Genomic DNA, 23,095 nt, shown 5'->3' with positions numbered 1-23,095 from the left:
AATAAATAATTAAAAATTGGTTAGTAGGTTATTTTGGAAGTTACGTTCCCATTGGTGGTTATACGTGAAATATATGGTTTCAAAAGACTAACGTGCATAAATGTATTAACATGCTAAAGAATCCTAGATAGATTAATATCTTTTTATTTCTACAACGACAGTGTGATTTGGTGTTATATGTGTTGGCTTTGCCATTGTAAATTTCCTTACCCACAAAGAATGTCTTCAACATCTATGCTAAAGAGAGAAGAACTATAGGCTAAAATCAACAAAAAAGTGTTATCTAGTGAATTGTAGGGTACAAGCAAGCGATTGATGAAATCTTGTTGGATTGTGCGAATAGAGAACAACAATAGAATTTTATTAGAATAAAATCATGATGCAAAATATGTCAAAAAACTAGTAATATACCCAATGCCATTTTCTATCCCTCTAGGTTTCTTGTAATTGACGAGGCATTCTAACAATGGAACCAAAATACAATAGTTACAATTAAACCACAATCAAATACTATCCACACTCATATTTTGATTGATACTAATTACTTAAGTATGAGTGTTAAAGTGGTTGAACATAAAATACCCTACATCTAAAGTGTTTTGCAATTTCATTGATGAAATGATACTGATAATTTTCAAGGTTACTTAGACAATATTAATTGATAATTATAAAAACAATTCTGCTTCAAACATATCTACGTTTTGTATTATTATATGTAGCCTTGCATATTTAAATTCATTGGCTTACACCCACAGGGTAATGATCAAGAAACAAAAATCTCACAACCATTATGCTCAAGATAGTAAATGATAATAACAAAAAATAGAAAAAAAAAAAGAGGATATTTGATGTTCTTGGGGTAGACACAATCACAATAGAAAGAGATCACAGTTTTTCAAATTAAAATTGCTTATGAGATCGGTAGTAAGCTTCACATACCATTGAAATTTGTTGGAATACGAATAGCAACTGTCATCAAAGATTAGTAATTTGAATAATCATTAGGGAAAAGGGATCACATCTTTGACTAGGAAAGAAGAGATAAAGAAAATAGCGGTAGACAGGATTAAAAATATTAAGAACATTTTAAATAAATGTTTAATGGAAGAGATTAGAATAGAGAGTTTGTAGTTAGGGACTTTGTGTTATTACGAGATAAGAGAAGAGAACTTAGAGGTAGTCAAAGGATGTTTGATTATCTTTGCATGGTCCAGATCGAAATCCATAAATATTTTTCTAGAATCATCTATTAATTGACATATCTTGGTGTTACTCAAATTTCCTCTCCTTATAATAGATAATACTTGAAGGTATTCTAATAGTAAAATAGGTCGTGTCATGTAGTATACCATAGGCGATTGAGCTTTATGCGCTTTTATATATTTATGTTTGCCTTGATTCTCGAGTTTTATCTCAAGTCATTTTTTCTAAATAGCATTGTAAAGTTTTGACTCTACAACACAATGGAATTTGCAATAGTTCTTTTGAATTATTTTTGGTTCTTTCTACATGTAAAAGGTCATTGTCGAGATTATTACATCCATTTGTTATCATCATTTTCACCGTGGTAATATTTAAACAATTCACATTCATTAGACATTGTATGTAGCATTAAGGTATTTTATTATATGCATCATCACACATTTACATACATACGATTACAACCACAAGGTCATGGTCAAGCAACACGAATCTCACAACCATTGTTCACAAGATAGTCAACGATAGTGAAAAATGGAAAAATAACAGGAATCTCACAACCATTATTCAAAAGATAGTCAATGATATTAACAAAAAGATGACATTAGGAATAGGTAGACGCCATTGCAGGGGTGGGTGGGAGGAGTGGGAGGGAGAGAAAATATGGTCTTTGGTGATATTTGGGTTGTCGCAATCACATCGAAATGAGAGCTATTGGACTTTTCCAAATTAAAATTAAATTTCTCCAAATGAATAAAGAAACACATAATTATTTTGACATACTCAAAGGCATTTGATCAGTTTTTTGAGATACACTTTTGAAGAGACAACACGCGGTGACACCAAGACGAAAGCACACGCACGACAACCAAAGACGCACAATGAACAAACAAAACACATGACTTTAGAGTTCGAGGAACTGGGAACTTGGGAAACTAAGTTCCTGAGGTTCCTGGGATCCCGAAATCATGAAATCCCTAAGCAACGAAGAAGGACGAAAACCTAGGATTTCGAGATCTCGGGGTGTGGGGAAGCTAGAGGCCACCATAACCTTGAAAACCCAGATGTCCGAAATAATGCAAACACTAAACAAACAAACAGCGAAACCCGAGAACCTCGTACTCCGAGGTTTCGAGAAATGGAAGAACTCTTCCAAACTCGGAACTCCGAGATCCTGGAATTTCGAAGAAAACAAAGGGAAAGAATAGTCAAGGACACGGAGGAAGCCTGGGAGTCCGAAGATCCGAAGGAGAAGTTCAGGACCTCGGAGTTTCGGGACTCCAAAACACAAGACAAAAAAAAGACAACAACACAGACAAGGAAAGAAAAGAAAAACGAACGAAAACAAAGCGGAGCAGAAGGGGGCCCCCAACTGGAGAAGAGAAAGGTTGAGGTGCGTTATGAAGGACATGACAGAATGCAAAATAGTAAATCTATCGAAAGGTTTATCAATAATGAGACGACAAGGGAAAAATATACACTCCTACATAGAATAGGCCACAATTGAGACATGACTAAATAGGGTGCCGACATGTATGAAGTACACTGAACCAACCAAGGTAATCAATCCATCAATTATTGCGCCTTTGCTTTGTGGAATGATACACAGATATGAATATTTATATAGGAAAATCGGTTGATGGCGGTATTGGTAAGGGAGATGCTACCGAAAATAGGCATGCGTGATTGTGCTTAGAAACTCAAGGATTGTCTGATGGATTCGATGGATCAAACTTCGAATCTATTATTATCTCTCGTGGGCATGTTTAGAATAATTTTATATTATATAAGATATTATTGGATCACTAGATAGGATAAAGAATCAAGTCGTACACCAATTAGTTTTTGTTGTGGAATTCACAAGGAATAGAAACTATCCAAGTTGGAAATTAAGGCATAATTATATCCATAGGTATGATCAAGAGAATATATCCCTTAAGTTTTGGTATTACTCTATACGTGGATGATGGATTTTGATGATTAAGATAGACTTGACTCACTAAATATGTTCGTGCTTATTTAGAATCTTTACTTAATAGTAGATGTTCTTGCATGTTAGTGTAGTGATTGTACAAACCACTGAATAGTAGAAGAGGAGACATTTTTATTTGAGAGTCGACATGTACAGACATTGTTCATCATGTGCTTCATAAATTGGTGTAAATAATGCTCGCCTACAGCCAAACAATGTCAGCTGTTTGACCAAATTTCACGACAACTGTATGCTTGTTGAAGTTAGAAGAAGAGTTAGTATTTGATTATAAAATTCCTATCCTAGAATGCTTGTAATGGAATAGTTTCTTGTGTTGTTCACTAGAGAATTAATTGTGTTTTGTTTCCAAAGCACTTATAAACCCAAAATAAAGGGTAGGTGGGCAATTGTGGAAGAAAGAGATATATTTCCCTTAAAAGTGTAGTGCTCGAGTATGATAGAAGGTATTGAAGTGGCCATGAAAAATAGAAGGTCTTGAACTTTTGAGAATGTAGAGAAATTAATAGTTTCATTTCAATTTCTTATGTCTAGTGTGAAATTATCTTTGCATATTTTGTTATGTTACGTTTAATGGCAATGATGTCTTGTTTAGAATATATGTGCTAGTTATATCTGCATTTAAAACATAACGGGAGGTTGCATTCTTCAGTCATATTCAACTTTGAAATATACTGAGAGGCTGCATTTGCGAGTCGTATTTCAATTTTCGATATATAAACAAAGCATCATGATTGGAAACCTATAATATTACTTTTATGTTCGATTATACGAGTTAACTATTCTATTATTATTACGAATGCTTTCTATTTTAATGTTCTAACACAGTTCTTAGCTATGATAATTCTATGTGAGAGAAAAACATCGATAAATATAAGAGTTCAAACTACAACTCAATATACGAATCTTTTTATAAGAAACACTTTTATAATTATATAAAACAACACTTTGATATATATAGATAAAAATTCATATATATGGATGAAAAGATTCCTTAAATGGATGGAATACATTACGAGGAATATCAAAATGGATGGAAGACAGTAGCCACAGAAACAGAAATAGGAGAGGAGGAGGTAAATAGAGCTCTATTCTATTGGCATTCTACATTCACAATCCTCATAGCTTCGAATCGTGGCTCTTTGGCTTCATATTTCTGGTGGCTGTAAACCTGCATGTAGTCTCCAAACAGATACTCTGGATACTCTGGATAAACCGATAATTCATCACCGGTCTGAGCAGTAAGTTGAGATGCGGGATAGACCTTGGCATTATATGAGGGATTATAAAACGATGCCACTGAGAAACGGTTGCCATTCTTAGTGGGTAGAATGCGATGCCATGCGCTGGTGTATTTGCCGTTAGTGATGGCTTCCAACTGGTCCCCAATGTCAACAACTATTGCGTATGGAATGGGTTGCACGTCAACCCAAGTGCCATCATTGAGGACCTGCAAACCGGACACTTGATCGTCTTGGTATAAGAGAATGAGGCCACCTGCATCTGTGTGTGCACGGATGCCCTTGATGAGGTCCGGTCTAGGGCAAGGAGGATAATGGCTCACTTTGGTGCCGAAGAAGGGCTTCTCTCCTCCCGCAAATGCCTCTTTCAGGTACTCTTTCTCTAGCCCCAGATTCAAACTTATTACTTCCAACAGCTTTTCTGTCAATGAAAATATCTTGTTTCGAAACTCCTGGATAGTTTCCCTGAGAAAAATGCAATATAATGTCTTAGTATTTTGTTTTTCGATATCCAGAAACCAGAAACGCTTGTATATAGATCATGCTCATATTAATTTTTTCTATTCTATATTTATAGAAACGTTTGAATTGTGCACAAAATAGTTGAGTTGTTGTACTTGAAATCACTGGGTTGGGAAGGCCATGAATTGGTCTCCTGCATCTCATGTATTTGAATAACATCTTCCCAATCAACGTTCTCGATCTTATCAGCGTTATCGCTGTCAAGAGCGTTGCTCAACAACCTTACAGGCAAAGAGGCATTGAAGCTCTGCTCTCTGTTAAGCTTGTAATGCTCCGAGCAAACTTTCTTTACACGGTCCATGAGTTCATGCTCTATGCCATGGTTCAAAAGCTGCAAACACAAAACGAAATCACTTCAACTCTGTTTTCTCTATAATTAGTAAGTTTTGCACATGAGAAAATATGATCAGTTGTGTTTTTCACCTGAAAGAAACCAGTACTCTCGCAGGCCTTGGCTATTTCAGCCATGATCACCTCTCTGTCTCCTCCGTCTATGTTTTTCATGTCAATCACTGGAACGCCCATTTTCCTTATAAATTTGCACTACAAGTTCTCTTGAAAAGGAGTAGAAGAAACGGGCTGCTGGTTACTGGTTACTACTTTTATGCAATGCTGTGGTGCGCGCAGCTCTTTATATAGATGCACATCAGGAAGGAATGTGACTGAGCTAAGCAATTAACACGAACACGATAGACGACCTACGTGGTCTGCGATGCCGCAGATTCAATGAATATGATAGACGACTTATCGTTATCGGCCTGGTCTGCGGATAAGTCTTGCATATAAACGTGAAATGAATTAAACGTGTATCTTAACAACTGCGAGCGAAACAGAGATTAGGAGAGTATTTAGCTTTTCCAAAGAAACTGTTTATTCTTGGATTTTTGATGATCTGCTTGTATTTTTTTAATTATAAAGTCAATTTAACTCGTTTTGAAGATGACAATAGGTTTTTGAATAATTGAATACTACAGCGGGTGATAGGACTGATTAACCAATCGGATCAACAGAAACTGGGTAAGCAACGAAGTCGCTGCTGGCCCTGGAACCGGAACTTGTGTGGGCTCAGGAGATGCTGGCTAGTGAGATGGCTATGGTACTGGCCGTGCCTTTGCCTTCGTTCCTAGGTCTCAATCACGAACATCTGGATCTGGCTCACGAAGTGGTAAGTGAATTTAAATTATTTAGAAAAATGACCAAGCAGTCTACGTTTTGAATATTTAACTTTTTATTGACAATGTCTTTTTTCTTTAAAGCCGATTTAAGTTATTTGGAAGATAACACAGGAGCCTTATGTTCTGGACAGCCGATTAATTTAGCTGACAATAATAATTCTCCTTTTATCTAAGATTAGATTTCTTTTCTTTTATGTATACTTGAAAGGGAAGGCCTTAAATCTCTATGCTATCTTCAGGAGGTGGAAGTTAATCTAAATCATTTAAAAGATGACAAACAATTCCCGTAATCTGAACAGATAACCCCAATAGTCACCACTCTTTAATACCATCACACCATCATCAAGATGGAAGCGACTGAGCCACCCACCATTGTGACAAGATGCTCCACTCTCACAAATATATCTCCCAAACGATTCATAAGAAAAATGCCAATTTATCTTATGACAAACAATGGCTATAACTCCCAGCATCGACATTCACATTTATGTAACCTACCCTATTCAATATGGTTTTAATGCCAAAGGGTTGTAGCTCAATTGGTGAGGACGATGGTGTGTGATATAGAATCCATGCACCAAGGTTGAAATCCCCGGAGCCGCCTTCGCAACAGGTTCAATCCCTTATGGACTGGATCCCAGTGTACGTGGCTGCTTAGCCGAAGGCGACTTGTGGTTTAGGTGTATGCTTACTCAAATCGTTGTAATATGCTATACAAAGGAAAACATGCCAACGTTTATGTATTCCTGACTTGTTTTTATAAAAAAAAGGTATGGTCTTAACAATATCTAAAGTATCCTAGAGAATAATAATAACCAAATAATTTACCAATAAAAAAAATAATAATAACTAAATAATTCCTACCAAGATCCCATGGGTGTCCATTTTCCAATGTATGTCATTACAAAAATGTTAGAGAGGTAAATATTAAATATATGAAAATCATTATCTAACCTAGGACATTGATTCAAAGACTACTTATGATCGACAGGAAAAGGAATAATCACCAAATTGCACTCATGCACATATAACCACTACAAAATAGCCTCCACATGCATACCATAACTAAGAAAAATTAATCTTGAACTCAATCTATATTGATTTCCATGTCAAAGATATATTTGTCATCCCCTAAATGTTTCATATCAAAATCACACTGCAACAATCTTGAGCATTTTAATCTTCTTGCGAATATGCTATCGTTTATAACACTCTCTTGAAGGTTGTTGCAACGCTCTACAACCTACTTGGTCGCCTTGGCTTCTCCAAAGAGTTGAGGTGAATTTGGTCTTGTTAGTTTTACAGATTAGTTCTCATTCTTCTCATGTAATTTTATCCATCAGCGTTAAATCCTATCTTGTACTCGACACCTTGGGATTTCACTAACTTTTCGACCACACATATACACACTAGTTTGTGACTCCCCGTGGACATGGGAGTGGAATTTAGGGATTTTATGAATTATTCGACCTCCTAGAAACACAGAGGATAAAACGACACATCTTTTTTAATCTTCATCTCTTCCTTTGGAGGTTGAGAAACTAAAGTAGGGGCTCAACCATTCATTGTGATCTCTTAAGGGGCCCCAACATTTCATCTCTTCCTGATTGTAGGTTTTATTCGGGGTTATTCAGCCTCACGAAGGTATTATCTCTTCTCTACCTTCTCATTTCTATTTCATTATTTTAATCATTTGAGTTAGTTAATTTTAATTTTTGTATGATTTGGTCTCCCTTGCTTTGCTACTTTATTTGTTCTTATCTCCTATTTTGTATGTGGGATAAAAACTAGGCAAGCCCTTTAAAGTTTTTGATACATCACAATAACATCTTGGGCAAGGAGATCCATCGTCTGGTACCAAGTTCTTTATTTAAATTGATATTTCCATTTTTCATTTAGGTTTTTATTTAAGAAATTTTTCTTTGGTAATCTAGAACTTTCCATCTCACATGTTTTGAAATCTCATTTTTGGCTCACTTAATGTAATGTAAGTTTAGAAGTATAATATAAAATTTAACTTTGCACATATGCGGGACTGAGTTAAGGAGCTGTTATAGATCGATGTTGAAGAGGTTATGGCATACATCCAACAAATATCTCAATTTTTCATGTGAGTATTGAGAACTTTGATGTTCAATACCATTTTATTAGGCAGTCGAGCATGAGAGGGTGATGGTTGAGAAAGTTGACTCTTCTCAAAATGTTACAAATGCGCCGCGAAGTGTAGTGAGCGTAGAGAATTTTAGAAGGTGACATTAGTCTAAAGGAATATTTTTTCCTAGCAAAATTAGTCAATAGTGATTGTAGTACCTTTTATCTTACAAGGTGTTTGAAATGTGGAAGTTTTTTAGGAAACGTGTCTTGAACTTGCATCCTAATGCTAATAATACAAAAAACAAAATTGAGTTAGAGAACATAGAATCTCAATTTTGGTCAATAGATTTAATATTTTGACTTAAAAATAATTCTAGATGGCTTTTCCTTAGCTCTCTTATGAACGAGACACATATCCCTCAAAGCTCTATCATTTTAAAAAGAATATCTCAATCAAATTTTTGTATCAGAAGTTACGACCTCTAGAATACGGGCTTCCCAAAATAGAAATGTAAATTCATCTAATATGCACAATAGCCTTGTAAGAGTGAGTTACGCTTGACCAGCTTATGATTGCTTCTAGCGCATAATCAATTATTTTTGATTGGAGACAGTGAAGCACCCATGTGGGGGAGTAGATCATGATGAGCTTATTATAGGTGGAAGGAATATGATATTTATAGCCTCTTAAATCATATTGGAATTTTGGCTTTGGATTTTGGGCATCACACTTTGGGTGGTTTATCTCATGGTTTCCCATCTATAATTTTATGGTTTTATACACAGACTCTCCTATTTATTGGGTGCTTGAAATGGAGGGTTTCATAGTGATTTTTGTAGGTAGCTACTATAATTTCTTAATAGCTCTTTTTGATGATGCTCTTGTAACGAAAATCTCCCTATAATAATCTTGTCACCTTTTTGATGATACTATAATTAATTCACCCTTTGAAGTTTTATGAAGTTAAAGAATGACCTAAAAATTATAAACAGGTTTTAAAAGGGATATGACATATTCAAGTAGATCTATCCATGTGTAAAAGAATTTGACGGCCTTAAAAGTAACATGGCCAATACCCCTATTTTAGTCCATCATGGTATTCAAATTTATTGTTTTAAAGCACCACGCATCTGACCACATCATGCCGATCATAATTCTTTAGAAAAATGATGGGGGAATAGATTCAAGAGAACTTCTTCAAAAAGCCATTATAAATAGTATATTTGGTTGAAAACACACCTTTTTTCCTGTAAAGGTGATTAATCAGTCTCAATTTTAAATATTAAAATTATATTTAATTGTGTATGCTCTTGATGGAATAGTGAAAATTATTCTTACTAAATAGGAGATTAGGTTCAATGAAAGGAGTACATTGATCGTCAAAGTACAAGATTATTTAACATTGATATTAAACCTACAAACTTGGTAGGAGGGAAAGGATTGTGCAAACTCATAGTAAAAAATAAGAGTGAAGATGATTTAAGTGAAACTACAAATTTCGCACTTGTAGTCTCTGTTGGACTTAAGAAAATGATTCTTAAATATTGCTTACTTCTGCTAGAGTACTTAATGAATAGTTATTTTTTAGTAAGGTTTTAGAATAAATAAATAATTGCAAGTTAGCGGGTTAGTTGCGAAGTTACGATCTGGTAGGTGCTTATATATGAGAAATACAAGCCTTTAAAAAGCCTAATGTGGAACAACACATTACTAGTTATCCTTAAAAATTCAAAATAAATTAATATCTTTTATTTCTAAAAACAATTTGTGATCTGGTATTATTTGTGTTGTCTCCAACATTATTAACTTGGTATTAGAGCATGCAATGGTTTTGATCCTATGAGTGAGTTGTAGCTAAATTATGGTATATAAATATTTGCAGTGGAAATGGAAGTTTAATGTTGAAGTGAATTAGGTCCTTGTGTAAAATTTGTGAATAGGCGTGGTACATGATCAAAGAAGAAAATTTTGAATTTATCTCCCTAGGCGTGTGGAGAAGAAGAAATAGCATGGATATTACAATAAATAGATATAGAGAAGGAGGAATGTGCGGCATGTGGTTAGCTTAGACTGGTGGAGAATTGGTGGTTGTTGGCCGCATGATAGATTTGGAAGACCACTGTTGATTTAATTATAAAATCTGCAAGAAAGATAGTGAATTAATTGATGACGGAGATATAAGAAGTCCAAGGCGATTTGAATATAAAGTATAAGGTAATCCACTTTCTCAGAGAAGTAATGACAGGAGACACTATAAATAATGTGTTGGTCCTATGTGGAAGCCAAAGATCGATATTTTAGACCTGAAATTATTGATGTATAACAAGGAAATTTAGGCATGGAATAAGTCAATGCACTAGTCTTTAATCTCTCTATTTTAAACACTAGTGAAGTGCAGAAGTTTATACCAAATACATAAACTGATTAAGGTACGAGCAGAATGTCTTTTTTTATTGAAAAATGAATTGTTTGAATATTTAATTGTCAGTTGGAGTTATGGCACATATTTATAAGACGACAAATGTGTATGGTTTGAACTCTGATTTTTATGCATTATAAAAGATACACCAATATAGATGTGTAAAGAACACACACACACACACACACACACACATTGAAGGAGTTTTAGAATTTATTAAAGGGGAGTATTTGAAAAGATTATTTTGGAGTTAAATTTCATAATTAAATATTTTCTCGTGGTTAAATAAGGGTATATATTTTGTTGAATAAGGGAACCCTTTTTCCTGCTATGTACAATTGTCCAAGATGGGTCACCGTCAAAATTTAAAACCAAAAGGGAAAGAGGAGGGAGAGAGTCCCTGAAAAGGCACATAAGAAAGTAATTCTATATTGGAATGAAGAGGAGCAGATATAATCGGAATAGAAGGAAATTAGATGTAGCATTTCCCAAGGGCAATTGGGAAGTAGTAGACAAAGAAGAAAGCGACCCCAAATACACACCCACAACAACCAAGATAGGAGAAGATTACTAGCTAGGAATAATTGGTTGCGTATCCTTAGAAACAACATCAGAATAATTGACATAAACATCGTTACGAAAAGTAGTGAGTTGAAGACGAAGGGAATTCTGCCACCAACCTGAGGATGATTGTTTAAAAGAAGAAAGGGATGCCATCATAATTTAGTTTTGTGTCGTTACAACATTAATCAAATGTTCAAGTCATCTATGTTACACTTGACAAAGATTCCAAATTCAGATGGTTGTATTGTTTGAGATTCTAGTGAGATATCAAATGGATAGTGTAATAGGATCACATAGGAGGTCGGAGGAAATGGATATAGGAGGAAATATATTATATCGAGCTAGCTTCTTGCTCAGGGGTGATTCATGGCATGAGAAGCATTCTTCTCCATTTTTGCCCCTTAAGAAAAGATGGGGATTGGATTTTCATATGAGTACACTTGATGTATCAACATTTGATTGCTGCTGTTTAGTACAAAAGAGCAGCATTTGGTTGATCTTCATTTAAACCATAGAGGAAGGATTCAAAACACTCGAAGGATATGTGGAGTCTCAAAGGAGAATTGTTATGTCATATGCAACACCGTAGAGGGATTTGATAGGTCTAGAATGTCAGAGGAATGTTTCTCTCTAATTATACAAGTAGGTTTGGGAAAAGCTACGCCGTTTCATGTTGTGTAGAGGTTTGTGGTTTCTATAATTAGGAGATCCGTTCATGGAGTTAGTCTCGTGTTTCCTGTGTCAGTGAGGATTATTCGTGAAGGTGATTCATCAAAGTATCGATAAGGGTTGTGTTAAACTCTTACAATGCACAAAACTTACTGGGATAAATCTAATAGGGGATAATTTTCTATTATTATATTACAAATTATTTTTTAGTATGATTTTTCAATAAATAATTAAAAATTGGTTAGTAGGTTATTTTGGAAGTTACGTTCCCATTGGTGGTTATACGTGAAATATATGGTTTCAAAAGACTAACGTGCATAAATGTATTAACATGCTAAAGAATCCTAGATAGATTAATATCTTTTTATTTCTACAACGACAGTGTGATTTGGTGTTATATGTGTTGGCTTTGCCATTGTAAATTTCCTTACCCACAAAGAATGTCTTCAACATCTATGCTAAAGAGAGAAGAACTATAGGCTAAAATCAACAAAAAAGTGTTATCTAGTGAATTGTAGGGTACAAGCAAGCGATTGATGAAATCTTGTTGGATTGTGCGAATAGAGAACAACAATAGAATTTTATTAGAATAAAATCATGATGCAAAATATGTCAAAAAACTAGTAATATACCCAATGCCATTTTCTATCCCTCTAGGTTTCTTGTAATTGACGAGGCATTCTAACAATGGAACCAAAATACAATAGTTACAATTAAACCACAATCAAATACTATCCACACTCATATTTTGATTGATACTAATTACTTAAGTATGAGTGTTAAAGTGGTTGAACATAAAATACCCTACATCTAAAGTGTTTTGCAATTTCATTGATGAAATGATACTGATAATTTTCAAGGTTACTTAGACAATATTAATTGATAATTATAAAAACAATTCTGCTTCAAACATATCTACGTTTTGTATTATTATATGTAGCCTTGCATATTTAAATTCATTGGCTTACACCCACAGGGTAATGATCAAGAAACAAAAATCTCACAACCATTATGCTCAAGATAGTAAATGATAATAACAAAAAATAGAAAAAAAAAAAGAGGATATTTGATGTTCTTGGGGTAGACACAATCACAATAGAAAGAGATCACAGTTTTTCAAATTAAAATTGCTTATGAGATCGGTAGTAAGCTTCACATACCATTGAAATTTGTTGGAATACGAATAGCAACTGTCATCAAAGATTAGTAATTTGAATAATCATTAGGGAAAAGGGATCACATCTTTGACTAGGAAAGAAGAGATAAAGAAAATAGCGGTAGACAGGATTAAAAATATTAAGAACATTTTAAATAAATGTTTAATGGAAGAGATTAGAATAGAGAGTTTGTAGTTAGGGACTTTGTGTTATTACGAGATAAGAGAAGAGAACTTAGAGGTAGTCAAAGGATGTTTGATTATCTTTGCATGGTCCAGATCGAAATCCATAAATATTTTTCTAGAATCATCTATTAATTGACATATCTTGGTGTTACTCAAATTTCCTCTCCTTATAATAGATAATACTTGAAGGTATTCTAATAGTAAAATAGGTCGTGTCATGTAGTATACCATAGGCGATTGAGCTTTATGCGCTTTTATATATTTATGTTTGCCTTGATTCTCGAGTTTTATCTCAAGTCATTTTTTCTAAATAGCATTGTAAAGTTTTGACTCTACAACACAATGGAATTTGCAATAGTTCTTTTGAATTATTTTTGGTTCTTTCTACATGTAAAAGGTCATTGTCGAGATTATTACATCCATTTGTTATCATCATTTTCACCGTGGTAATATTTAAACAATTCACATTCATTAGACATTGTATGTAGCATTAAGGTATTTTATTATATGCATCATCACACATTTACATACATACGATTACAACCACAAGGTCATGGTCAAGCAACACGAATCTCACAACCATTGTTCACAAGATAGTCAACGATAGTGAAAAATGGAAAAATAACAGGAATCTCACAACCATTATTCAAAAGATAGTCAATGATATTAACAAAAAGATGACATTAGGAATAGGTAGACGCCATTGCAGGGGTGGGTGGGAGGAGTGGGAGGGAGAGAAAATATGGTCTTTGGTGATATTTGGGTTGTCGCAATCACATCGAAATGAGAGCTATTGGATTTTTCCAAATTAAAATTAAATTTCTCCAAATGAATAAAGAAACACATAATTATTTTGACATACTCAAAGGCATTTGATCAGTTTTTTGAGATACACTTTTGAAGAGACAACACGCGGTGACACCAAGACGAAAGCACACGCACGACAACCAAAGACGCACAATGAACAAACAAAACACATGACTTTAGAGTTCGAGGAACTGGGAACTTGGGAAACTAAGTTCCTGAGGTTCCTGGGATCCCGAAATCATGAAATCCCTAAGCAACGAAGAAGGACGAAAACCTAGGATTTCGAGATCTCGGGGTGTGGGGAAGCTAGAGGCCACCATAACCTTGAAAACCCAGATGTCCGAAATAATGCAAACACTAAACAAACAAACAGCGAAACCCGAGAACCTCGTACTCCGAGGTTTCGAGAAATGGAAGAACTCTTCCAAACTCGGAACTCCGAGATCCTGGAATTTCGAAGAAAACAAAGGGAAAGAATAGTCAAGGACACGGAGGAAGCCTGGGAGTCCGAAGATCCGAAGGAGAAGTTCAGGACCTCGGAGTTTCGGGACTCCAAAACACAAGACAAAAAAAAGACAACAACACAGACAAGGAAAGAAAAGAAAAACGAACGAAAACAAAGCGGAGCAGAAGGGGGCCCCCAACTGGAGAAGAGAAAGGTTGAGGTGCGTTATGAAGGACATGACAGAATGCAAAATAGTAAATCTATCGAAAGGTTTATCAATAATGAGACGACAAGGGAAAAATATACACTCCTACATAGAATAGGCCACAATTGAGACATGACTAAATAGGGTGCCGACATGTATGAAGTACACTGAACCAACCAAGGTAATCAATCCATCAATTATTGCGCCTTTGCTTTGTGGAATGATACACAGATATGAATATTTATATAGGAAAATCGGTTGATGGCGGTATTGGTAAGGGAGATGCTACCGAAAATAGGCATGCGTGATTGTGCTTAGAAACTCAAGGATTGTCTGATGGATTCGATGGATCAAACTTCGAATCTATTATTATCTCTCGTGGGCATGTTTAGAATAATTTTATATTATATAAGATATTATTGGATCACTAGATAGGATAAAGAATCAAGTCGTACACCAATTAGTTTTTGTTGTGGAATTCACAAGGAATAGAAACTATCCAAGTTGGAAATTAAGGCATAATTATATCCATAGGTATGATCAAGAGAATATATCCCTTAAGTTTTGGTATTACTCTATACGTGGATGATGGATTTTGATGATTAAGATAGACTTGACTCACTAAATATGTTCGTGCTTATTTAGAATCTTTACTTAATAGTAGATGTTCTTGCATGTTAGTGTAGTGATTGTACAAACCACTGAATAGTAGAAGAGGAGACATTTTTATTTGAGAGTCGACATGTACAGACATTGTTCATCATGTGCTTCATAAATTGGTGTAAATAATGCTCGCCTACAGCCAAACAATGTCAGCTGTTTGACCAAATTTCACGACAACTGTATGCTTGTTGAAGTTAGAAGAAGAGTTAGTATTTGATTATAAAATTCCTATCCTAGAATGCTTGTAATGGAATAGTTTCTTGTGTTGTTCACTAGAGAATTAATTGTGTTTTGTTTCCAAAGCACTTATAAACCCAAAATAAAGGGTAGGTGGGCAATTGTGGAAGAAAGAGATATATTTCCCTTAAAAGTGTAGTGCTCGAGTATGATAGAAGGTATTGAAGTGGCCATGAAAAATAGAAGGTCTTGAACTTTTGAGAATGTAGAGAAATTAATAGTTTCATTTCAATTTCTTATGTCTAGTGTGAAATTATCTTTGCATATTTTGTTATGTTACGTTTAATGGCAATGATGTCTTGTTTAGAATATATGTGCTAGTTATATCTGCATTTAAAACATAACGGGAGGTTGCATTCTTCAGTCATATTCAACTTTGAAATATACTGAGAGGCTGCATTTGCGAGTCGTATTTCAATTTTCGATATATAAACAAAGCATCATGATTGGAAACCTATAATATTACTTTTATGTTCGATTATACGAGTTAACTATTCTATTATTATTACGAATGCTTTCCATTTTAATGTTCTAACACAGTTCTTAGCTATGATAATTCTATGTGAGAGAAAAACATCGATAAATATAAGAGTTCAAACTACAACTCAATATACGAATCTTTTTATAAGAAACACTTTTATAATTATATAAAACAACACTTTGATATATATAGATAAAAATTCATATATATGGATGAAAAGATTCCTTAAATGGATGGAATACATTACGAGGAATATCAAAATGGATGGAAGACAGTAGCCACAGAAACAGAAATAGGAGAGGAGGAGGTAAATAGAGCTCTATTCTATTGGCATTCTACATTCACAATCCTCATAGCTTCGAATCGTGGCTCTTTGGCTTCATATTTCTGGTGGCTGTAAACCTGCATGTAGTCTCCAAACAGATACTCTGGATACTCTGGATAAACCGATAATTCATCACCGGTCTGAGCAGTAAGTTGAGATGCGGGATAGACCTTGGCATTATATGAGGGATTATAAAACGATGCCACTGAGAAACGGTTGCCATTCTTAGTGGGTAGAATGCGATGCCATGCGCTGGTGTATTTGCCGTTAGTGATGGCTTCCAACTGGTCCCCAATGTCAACAACTATTGCGTATGGAATGGGTTGCACGTCAACCCAAGTGCCATCATTGAGGACCTGCAAACCGGACACTTGATCGTCTTGGTATAAGAGAATGAGGCCACCTGCATCTGTGTGTGCACGGATGCCCTTGATGAGGTCCGGTCTAGGGCAAGGAGGATAATGGCTCACTTTGGTGCCGAAGAAGGGCTTCTCTCCTCCCGCAAATGCCTCTTTCAGGTACTCTTTCTCTAGCCCCAGATTCAAACTTATTACTTCCAACAGCTTTTCTGTCAATGAAAATATCTTGTTTCGAAACTCCTGGATAGTTTCCCTGAGAAAAATGCAATATAATGTCTTAGTATTTTGTTTTTCGATATCCAGAAACCAGAAACGCTTGTATATAGATCATGCTCATATTAATTTTTTCTATTCTATATTTATAGAAACGTTTGAATTGTGCACAAAATAGTTGAGTTGTTGTACTTGAAATCACTGGGTTGGGAAGGCCATGAATTGGTCTCCTGCATCTCATGTATTTGAATAACATCTTCCCAATCAACGTTCTCGATCTTATCAGCGTTATCGCTGTCAAGAGCGTTGCTCAACAACCTTACAGGCAAAGAGGCATTGAAGCTCTGCTCTCTGTTAAGCTTGTAATGCTCCGAGCAAACTTTCTTTACACGGTCCATGAGTTCATGCTCTATGCCATGGTTCAAAAGCTGCAAACACAAAACGAAATCACTTCAACTCTGTTTTCTCTATAATTAGTAAGTTTTGCACATGAGAAAATATGATCAGTTGTGTTTTTCACCTGAAAGAAACCAGTACTCTCGCAGGCCTTGGCTATTTCAGCCATGATCACCTCTCTGTCTCCTCCGTCTATGTTTTTCATGTCAATCACTGGAACGCCCATTTTCCTTATAAATTTGCACTACAAGTTCTCTTGAAAAGGAGTAGAAGAAACGGGCTGCTGGTTACTGGTTACTACTTTTATGCAATGCTGTGGTGCGCGCAGCTCTTTATATAGATGCACATCAGGAAGGAATGTGACTGAGCTAAGCAATTAACACGAACACGATAGACGACCTACGTGGTCTGCGATGCCGCAGATTCAATGAATATGATAGACGACTTATCGTTATCGGCCTGGTCTGCGGATAAGTCTTGCATATAAACGTGAAATGAATTAAACGTGTATCTTAACAACTGCGAGCGAAACAGAGATTAGGAGAGTATTTAGCTTTTCCAAAGAAACTGTTTATTCTTGGATTTTTGATGATCTGCTTGTATTTTTTTAATTATAAAGTCAATTTAACTCGTTTTGAAGATGACAATAGGTTTTTGAATAATTGAATACTACAGCGGGTGATAGGACTGATTAACCAATCGGATCAACAGAAACTGGGTAAGCAACGAAGTCGCTGCTGGCCCTGGAACCGGAACTTGTGTGGGCTCAGGAGATGCTGGCTAGTGAGATGGCTATGGTACTGGCCGTGCCTTTGCCTTCGTTCCTAGGTCTCAATCACGAACATCTGGATCTGGCTCACGAAGTGGTAAGTGAATTTAAATTATTTAGAAAAATGACCAAGCAGTCTACGTTTTGAATATTTAACTTTTTATTGACAATGTCTTTTTTCTTTAAAGCCGATTTAAGTTATTTGGAAGATAACACAGGAGCCTTATGTTCTGGACAGCCGATTAATTTAGCTGACAATAATAATTCTCCTTTTATCTAAGATTAGATTTCTTTTCTTTTATGTATACTTGAAAGGGAAGGCCTTAAATCTCTATGCTATCTTCAGGAGGTGGAAGTTAATCTAAATCATTTAAAAGATGACAAACAATTCCCGTAATCTGAACAGATAACCCCAATAGTCACCACTCTTTAATACCATCACACCATCATCAAGATGGAAGCGACTGAGCCACCCACCATTGTGACAAGATGCTCCACTCTCACAAATATATCTCCCAAACGATTCATAAGAAAAATGCCAATTTATCTTATGACAAACAATGGCTATAACTCCCAGCATCGACATTCACATTTATGTAACCTACCCTATTCAATATGGTTTTAATGCCAAAGGGTTGTAGCTCAATTGGTGAGGACGATGGTGTGTGATATAGAATCCATGCACCAAGGTTGAAATCCCCGGAGCCGCCTTCGCAACAGGTTCAATCCCTTATGGACTGGATCCCAGTGTACGTGGCTGCTTAGCCGAAGGCGACTTGTGGTTTAGGTGTATGCTTACTCAAATCGTTGTAATATGCTATACAAAGGAAAACATGCCAACGTTTATGTATTCCTGACTTGTTTTTATAAAAAAAAGGTATGGTCTTAACAATATCTAAAGTATCCTAGAGAATAATAATAACCAAATAATTTACCAATAAAAAAAATAATAATAACTAAATAATTCCTACCAAGATCCCATGGGTGTCCATTTTCCAATGTATGTCATTACAAAAATGTTAGAGAGGTAAATATTAAATATATGAAAATCATTATCTAACCTAGGACATTGATTCAAAGACTACTTATGATCGACAGGAAAAGGAATAATCACCAAATTGCACTCATGCACATATAACCACTACAAAATAGCCTCCACATGCATACCATAACTAAGAAAAATTAATCTTGAACTCAATCTATATTGATTTCCATGTCAAAGATATATTTGTCATCCCCTAAATGTTTCATATCAAAATCACACTGCAACAATCTTGAGCATTTTAATCTTCTTGCGAATATGCTATCGTTTATAACACTCTCTTGAAGGTTGTTGCAACGCTCTACAACCTACTTGGTCGCCTTGGCTTCTCCAAAGAGTTGAGGTGAATTTGGTCTTGTTAGTTTTACAGATTAGTTCTCATTCTTCTCATGTAATTTTATCCATCAGCGTTAAATCCTATCTTGTACTCGACACCTTGGGATTTCACTAACTTTTCGACCACACATATACACACTAGTTTGTGACTCCCCGTGGACATGGGAGTGGAATTTAGGGATTTTATGAATTATTCGACCTCCTAGAAACACAGAGGATAAAACGACACATCTTTTTTAATCTTCATCTCTTCCTTTGGAGGTTGAGAAACTAAAGTAGGGGCTCAACCATTCATTGTGATCTCTTAAGGGGCCCCAACATTTCATCTCTTCCTGATTGTAGGTTTTATTCGGGGTTATTCAGCCTCACGAAGGTATTATCTCTTCTCTACCTTCTCATTTCTATTTCATTATTTTAATCATTTGAGTTAGTTAATTTTAATTTTTGTATGATTTGGTCTCCCTTGCTTTGCTACTTTATTTGTTCTTATCTCCTATTTTGTATGTGGGATAAAAACTAGGCAAGCCCTTTAAAGTTTTTGATACATCACAATAACATCTTGGGCAAGGAGATCCATCGTCTGGTACCAAGTTCTTTATTTAAATTGATATTTCCATTTTTCATTTAGGTTTTTATTTAAGAAATTTTTCTTTGGTAATCTAGAACTTTCCATCTCACATGTTTTGAAATCTCATTTTTGGCTCACTTAATGTAATGTAAGTTTAGAAGTATAATATAAAATTTAACTTTGCACATATGCGGGACTGAGTTAAGGAGCTGTTATAGATCGATGTTGAAGAGGTTATGGCATACATCCAACAAATATCTCAATTTTTCATGTGAGTATTGAGAACTTTGATGTTCAATACCATTTTATTAGGCAGTCGAGCATGAGAGGGTGATGGTTGAGAAAGTTGACTCTTCTCAAAATGTTACAAATGCGCCGCGAAGTGTAGTGAGCGTAGAGAATTTTAGAAGGTGACATTAGTCTAAAGGAATATTTTTTCCTAGCAAAATTAGTCAATAGTGATTGTAGTACCTTTTATCTTACAAGGTGTTTGAAATGTGGAAGTTTTTTAGGAAACGTGTCTTGAACTTGCATCCTAATGCTAATAATACAAAAAACAAAATTGAGTTAGAGAACATAGAATCTCAATTTTGGTCAATAGATTTAATATTTTGACTTAAAAATAATTCTAGATGGCTTTTCCTTAGCTCTCTTATGAACGAGACACATATCCCTCAAAGCTCTATCATTTTAAAAAGAATATCTCAATCAAATTTTTGTATCAGAAGTTACGACCTCTAGAATACGGGCTTCCCAAAATAGAAATGTAAATTCATCTAATATGCACAATAGCCTTGTAAGAGTGAGTTACGCTTGACCAGCTTATGATTGCTTCTAGCGCATAATCAATTATTTTTGATTGGAGACAGTGAAGCACCCATGTGGGGGAGTAGATCATGATGAGCTTATTATAGGTGGAAGGAATATGATATTTATAGCCTCTTAAATCATATTGGAATTTTGGCTTTGGATTTTGGGCATCACACTTTGGGTGGTTTATCTCATGGTTTCCCATCTATAATTTTATGGTTTTATACACAGACTCTCCTATTTATTGGGTGCTTGAAATGGAGGGTTTCATAGTGATTTTTGTAGGTAGCTACTATAATTTCTTAATAGCTCTTTTTGATGATGCTCTTGTAACGAAAATCTCCCTATAATAATCTTGTCACCTTTTTGATGATACTATAATTAATTCACCCTTTGAAGTTTTATGAAGTTAAAGAATGACCTAAAAATTATAAACAGGTTTTAAAAGGGATATGACATATTCAAGTAGATCTATCCATGTAAAAAAGAATTTGACGGCCTTAAAAGTAACATGGCCAATACCCCTATTTTAGTCCATCATGGTATTCAAATTTATTGTTTTAAAGCACCACGCATCTGACCACATCATGCCGATCATAATTCTTTAGAAAAATGATGGGGGAATAGATTCAAGAGAACTTCTTCAAAAAGCCATTATAAATAGTATATTTGGTTGAAAACACACCTTTTTTCCTGTAAAGGTGATTAATCAGTCTCAATTTTAAATATTAAAATTATATTTAATTGTGTATGCTCTTGATGGAATAGTGAAAATTATTCTTACTAAATAGGAGATTAGGTTCAATGAAAGGAGTACATTGATCGTCAAAGTACAAGATTATTTAACATTGATATTAAACCTACAAACTTGGTAGGAGGGAAAGGATTGTGCAAACTCATAGTAAAAAATAAGAGTGAAGATGATTTAAGTGAAACTACAAATTTCGCACTTGTAGTCTCTGTTGGACTTAAGAAAATGATTCTTAAATATTGCTTACTTCTGCTAGAGTACTTAATGAATAGTTATTTTTTAGTAAGGTTTTAGAATAAATAAATAATTGCAAGTTAGCGGGTTAGTTGCGAAGTTACGATCTGGTAGGTGCTTATATATGAGAAATACAAGCCTTTAAAAAGCCTAATGTGGAACAACACATTACTAGTTATCCTTAAAAATTCAAAATAAATTAATATCTTTTATTTCTAAAAACAATTTGTGATCTGGTATTATTTGTGTTGTCTCCAACATTATTAACTTGGTATTAGAGCATGCAATGGTTTTGATCCTATGAGTGAGTTGTAGCTAAATTATGGTATATAAATATTTGCAGTGGAAATGGAAGTTTAATGTTGAAGTGAATTAGGTCCTTGTGTAAAATTTGTGAATAGGCGTGGTACATGATCAAAGAAGAAAATTTTGAATTTATCTCCCTAGGCGTGTGGAGAAGAAGAAATAGCATGGATATTACAATAAATAGATATAGAGAAGGAGGAATGTGCGGCATGTGGTTAGCTTAGACTGGTGGAGAATTGGTGGTTGTTGGCCGCATGATAGATTTGGAAGACCACTGTTGATTTAATTATAAAATCTGCAAGAAAGATAGTGAATTAATTGATGACGGAGATATAAGAAGTCCAAGGCGATTTGAATATAAAGTATAAGGTAATCCACTTTCTCAGAGAAGTAATGACAGGAGACACTATAAATAATGTGTTGGTCCTATGTGGAAGCCAAAGATCGATATTTTAGACCTGAAATTATTGATGTATAACAAGGAAATTTAGGCATGGAATAAGTCAATGCACTAGTCTTTAATCTCTCTATTTTAAACACTAGTGAAGTGCAGAAGTTTATACCAAATACATAAACTGATTAAGGTACGAGCAGAATGTCTTTTTTTATTGAAAAATGAATTGTTTGAATATTTAATTGTCAGTTGGAGTTATGGCACATATTTATAAGACGACAAATGTGTATGGTTTGAACTCTGATTTTTATGCATTATAAAAGATACACCAATATAGATGTGTAAAGAACACACACACACACACACACACACACATTGAAGGAGTTTTAGAATTTATTAAAGGGGAGTATTTGAAAAGATTATTTTGGAGTTAAATTTCATAATTAAATATTTTCTCGTGGTTAAATAAGGGTATATATTTTGTTGAATAAGGGAACCCTTTTTCCTGCTATGTACAATTGTCCAAGATGGGTCACC

At 34.8% G+C, this 23,095-nt stretch overlaps 2 protein-coding genes across 2 annotated transcripts; both read right to left on the bottom strand.

The window, feature by feature from the left end:
- Positions 1 to 4,189: 4,189 nt before the first annotated feature.
- LOC131871046 (1-aminocyclopropane-1-carboxylate oxidase-like) lies at positions 4,190 to 5,527 on the bottom strand. The gene is made up of 3 exons (XM_059215909.1): positions 5,377 to 5,527; positions 5,049 to 5,284; positions 4,190 to 4,896 (listed from the first exon to the last, which is right to left on the bottom strand). The coding sequence occupies exons 1-3, from the start codon at positions 5,476 to 5,478 to the stop codon at positions 4,284 to 4,286; spliced, it is 951 nt and encodes a 316-aa protein (XP_059071892.1). The 5' UTR covers positions 5,479 to 5,527; the 3' UTR covers positions 4,190 to 4,283.
- A 10,758-nt stretch (positions 5,528 to 16,285) lies between these two features.
- Positions 16,286 to 17,623, bottom strand: LOC131871045 (1-aminocyclopropane-1-carboxylate oxidase-like). Its single transcript, XM_059215908.1, has 3 exons — positions 17,473 to 17,623; positions 17,145 to 17,380; positions 16,286 to 16,992 (listed from the first exon to the last, which is right to left on the bottom strand). Exons 1-3 carry the CDS (start codon positions 17,572 to 17,574, stop codon positions 16,380 to 16,382), a joined length of 951 nt encoding a protein of 316 aa, XP_059071891.1. The 5' UTR covers positions 17,575 to 17,623; the 3' UTR covers positions 16,286 to 16,379.
- Between the last annotated feature and the right edge of the window lie 5,472 nt (positions 17,624 to 23,095).

Source organism: Cryptomeria japonica, unplaced genomic scaffold, assembly GCF_030272615.1.
Source record: "Cryptomeria japonica unplaced genomic scaffold, Sugi_1.0 HiC_scaffold_366, whole genome shotgun sequence".
NCBI lineage: Eukaryota > Viridiplantae > Streptophyta > Pinopsida > Cupressales > Cupressaceae > Cryptomeria > Cryptomeria japonica.
This window is presented reverse-complemented; position numbering and strand designations above follow the sequence as displayed.

What these genes read in the sequence shown, in the direction of transcription:
- LOC131871046 (XM_059215909.1), bottom strand. Translation starts at nt 5,478, where the DNA reads ATGGGCGTTCCAGTGATTGACATGAAAAACATAGACGGAGGAGACAGA. An exon ending in AGAGTACTGGTTTCTTTCAG is followed by an intron (nt 5,285 to 5,376) that starts GTGAAAAACACA and finishes TTGTGTTTGCAG; the next exon opens with CTTTTGAACCATGGCATAGA. An exon ending in TCCCAACCCAGTGATTTCAA is followed by an intron (nt 4,897 to 5,048) that starts GTACAACAACTC and finishes CATTTTTCTCAG; the next exon opens with GGAAACTATCCAGGAGTTTC.
- LOC131871045 (XM_059215908.1), bottom strand. Translation starts at nt 17,574, where the DNA reads ATGGGCGTTCCAGTGATTGACATGAAAAACATAGACGGAGGAGACAGA. An exon ending in AGAGTACTGGTTTCTTTCAG is followed by an intron (nt 17,381 to 17,472) that starts GTGAAAAACACA and finishes TTGTGTTTGCAG; the next exon opens with CTTTTGAACCATGGCATAGA. An exon ending in TCCCAACCCAGTGATTTCAA is followed by an intron (nt 16,993 to 17,144) that starts GTACAACAACTC and finishes CATTTTTCTCAG; the next exon opens with GGAAACTATCCAGGAGTTTC.